The sequence below is a fragment of the Bidens hawaiensis genome, unplaced genomic scaffold (assembly GCF_021521415.1).
Source record: "Bidens hawaiensis isolate Kalapana, Puna unplaced genomic scaffold, B.hawaiensis_p1.1 tig00001032_1, whole genome shotgun sequence".
Taxonomy (NCBI): domain Eukaryota; kingdom Viridiplantae; phylum Streptophyta; class Magnoliopsida; order Asterales; family Asteraceae; genus Bidens; species Bidens hawaiensis.
Window position 1 is genome coordinate 4,547,370 of NW_027491060.1, and position 3,434 is coordinate 4,550,803.

Consider the following 3,434-nt stretch of genomic DNA (forward strand, 5'->3'; position numbering starts at 1 on the left):
ATGTCTTGGATGTTTGACGGTTATTTTCCGAGCCCGCCGAGGACAAACGACGAGGCAAGTATTCCGGATTTGAATCTTGCGCCGCTGGATTTTGTAGATTATGACGGGGGGCGGCGTTACCAAATTTGAACCAGGTATCGTCACATGTTTATTTGGGTTACCCGTCGTCATTAATTTATGAAATTAGATTTGTTAACAGTATATTTTGTTAGGAATATTTTGTGCATGACCAACCGGATTGGTATTTGGCGCCTAGCAGCAGTTCGTACTTGTCACATCCTGAACATGATTACGGGCAGCCGTCATACCATTTATCAGGAGACCCGCATTACGTTGCCCAACCTTCGTACCATTTTAATACCGAGGAGCCGTATTCATGTAGTCAATGTTCGTACCCATTACCGGTAGGTGATGCGTATCGGTCACAACCAGAACCAGACCATATTCTTGAAACCCCCCACGAGAATGTTGATGAAGATTACGGCAGACATAATTCTGACGACGTTGGTGATAATTACATTCGCGAGGCTAGGGTGTCATATAAAACGGATATCGTACGAGCCAATTTGTTTTGTTTAAAAGTATTTTGTAATTAGTAGTTGGGTTGAACTTGTTTTAAATTTGACGTTAATACTGTTCCAGCTATTTTCTTCCCGTGAGGAGCTGGAGGAGTGGGCGAAGAAAAGAGGTCGGGAACACGTGTGTGTTGTTGTTGTCCAGCGGTCTAGGCCAAGAGCCGTGGATCTTGGATGCAATCGCGGCGGCGAACCAAAACTCACCGCCACAATCAGGCGTACAGGCAGTATAAAGAAGGGCTGTCCGTTTAAGCTAAAAGGAAGGCACAACCGTGTTGGTAATTTTTGGAAGCTTGAGGTCGTAAACGAGACGCACAACCACGACCCGTTCGTATTTAAGGAGGGTCATGCGTATCTAAGGAGAATGACCGACGAGATGGTTGATATGGTTGCGAGGTTACACACGGATGGCTTGAAGACATCAAAAATAGGTCCACTGTTACGCAGACAGTTTCCCGAAGCCTGCGTTATTGACAAGGACATACACAATCTTATAGAGAGCTGGAGAAGAGAAAATACAGTTGGCGATACCCCAATGCAGGTTCACGTTTTTGAATTTGATTTATTGCAATGGATGTTCAAAATAATATATTAACGTCAAATAAAACCGGTTGCAGGTATTTGAAAGCTTCCTGATTAATAACGGGTTCGTTTATCACACACGGGAGAACCCTGCCACAAACCGCGTAGAGGACGTATTCTTTTGTCATGACACGTCGCATGAAATGTGGCGTGCGTTCCCCCATTTGCTTCTGATTGACACCACTTACAACACAAACATGTACAAGTGGCCGTTTGTGCAGTTTATTGGCGTGACGTCGACGTCGAAGTCGTTCTGTATCGCGCACGCGGTTCTACTTAGGGAACGCCAGACGGATTTCACATGGGCCCTCGAGCACCTGAAAGGTATGCTCGAGGATTCTATTGAGCCGCGCGTCATAGTCACCGACAGAGACTCGGCCCTGATGAATTCTTGTAAACAAGTATTCCCGAATGCTACCAGAAACCTGTGCCGGTGGCACATACGTGAGAATATAAAGAAAAAGTGGAAGGGTATCTATGATAGCGAGGCAAGAGAAGATTGCGCTCTATTATGGACGGTCTTGTGTGAGTCTCCCACGTTCGATGAATACGAATATAACTGCTTAAAGTTGCAAGAAATGTTATTCAAAGTTGGGAAAGAAAGTAAGTCGTTCTGATTATTAATATACAATAAGTGTTAATCTAGTAGTACATTTCATAAGTTTAATTTTGTTTCGTTTTCAGAGGTATGGGACTATATCCATGATAGCTGGCTGTCACGAGACAAGGAAAAGTTTGTATCTTGCTGGATGGCCGATCGGTTAAACTTCGGCGAGAGTACAACAAACCGAGTCGAGAGTCAGCACGCGAACTTGAAAAGGCACCTTAACGGGGCCAACAACACCCTCCAAGCACTTGCGGCTTATACCCTTGAGCTTATAGAAGCCCATAAGATTGAAATCGGAGCAACATTTGAAAAATCCCGGATTACGTTGAAGAGAGACCATAACCTTCAGGTTTTTTACAGGCTACATTATAAAGTGTCGATTAAGGCTCTTACACTACTAGAAAAGGAGTACGGAAAGCTTGACAAAATGATCGTTTCGGGATATACGTGCCGACACCAGTTGCGAATGTCTATGGGGTTGTCGTGTGCTTGTGAGGTGGAGCGTCACCTTGATACTTTGGTACCTATTCCACTAAAATCGATAGACCCGTTCTGGAGGAAGCTTGACTTCAATCCAGTGGTCCCACAGGTAGAAGAAGAAGACTTCGAGGCAGAAATGGAAGAGCTTAAACAGACGGTTTTGATACGTAAAGATCGAATACAGAAAAGAAGTCTTTTATCGAAGATTTGGTCCGTTCTTCCCGGCAACTCAAATAAAAAAGAGCCAGAGAAACAGGAGGACCCTCGCGGGTACCCAAACCTAAATCAGCAAACAAAAAAGGTCGAGGCCGCCCGGCACAGCTCGTATATCCCTTCCTCGTACCCCACTTCGTCCTCACAGAACACTGACCAAACCCCCTCATTCTTGGAGCATTCGTGGTCGCAGTCCCATTCACAGCTTAAGATGCCCCCTCCTAAACCTTCAAAACGGTCGTCTAAGAAAAAGGAGACTGGAGCTGCCATAGGTTTTCCTATAGTTGTTTATCCGGAAGATGTTGCAGCGGTAAATTGGTATAAGGGCCTTGTTCCAAGCTGGAGTTACCCTTACATCTCAAGGATCATAGACGTAAAGCCAGACGGTAACTGCAGTTTTTGGGCAATTGCGGAAGGTTTAGGAATGGGTCAAAGTTGTTGGAGGGAGGTTAGGGTTGCCATGAAGAATGAGATGGATAGGAACCCAGATTGGTGGAGGGAAATATAAAATACGGAGCACCCGGAGTTTTTTGAGACGACCCGTAGCCGGTTAGATTTTTTAGAAACGGTTCAAGATGCGCCCCACAACCGTTGGTTTCAGTTACCCGCCCATGGATACGTCGTTGCTCAAGCATTTAATTGCGTTCTGATTCTCATGGAGCCGCATAGCAGCCAGACCTTTTTCCCGATGAGAGAGGGACCAGATCTGTTTCGTGGTCATCCGGTACTGGCCATTGCTAATGTTACAGATACTCATTGGCTATATATACAACTCGAAGGGGATTTCCCGGTGCCTTTGCCGGTTCGTACTTGGGCGAGATTTGCAAAAGAAGAGGCTTACGGCTGGAGGGCCTTGTATGAAAATCGTATAAATGACTACCTTAGAATCATGTCAAGTTGGCGAGTCGAATGTGACACAGTTGATTTAACCGCTTGATTGAATATTTAAATCGATGTATCACAGCCACATATTATAC

At 45.2% G+C, this 3,434-nt stretch overlaps 1 protein-coding gene across 1 annotated transcript; it reads left to right on the forward strand.

The window, feature by feature from the left end:
* On the forward strand, window positions 1-2,965 carry LOC143552568 (PKS-NRPS hybrid synthetase cheA-like). The gene is made up of 5 exons (XM_077042751.1): window positions 1-93; window positions 213-554; window positions 643-1,116; window positions 1,193-1,760; window positions 1,842-2,965. Exons 1-5 carry the CDS (start codon window positions 1-3, stop codon window positions 2,963-2,965), a joined length of 2,601 nt encoding a protein of 866 aa, XP_076898866.1.
* The last annotated feature ends 469 nt before the right edge of the window (window positions 2,966-3,434 follow it).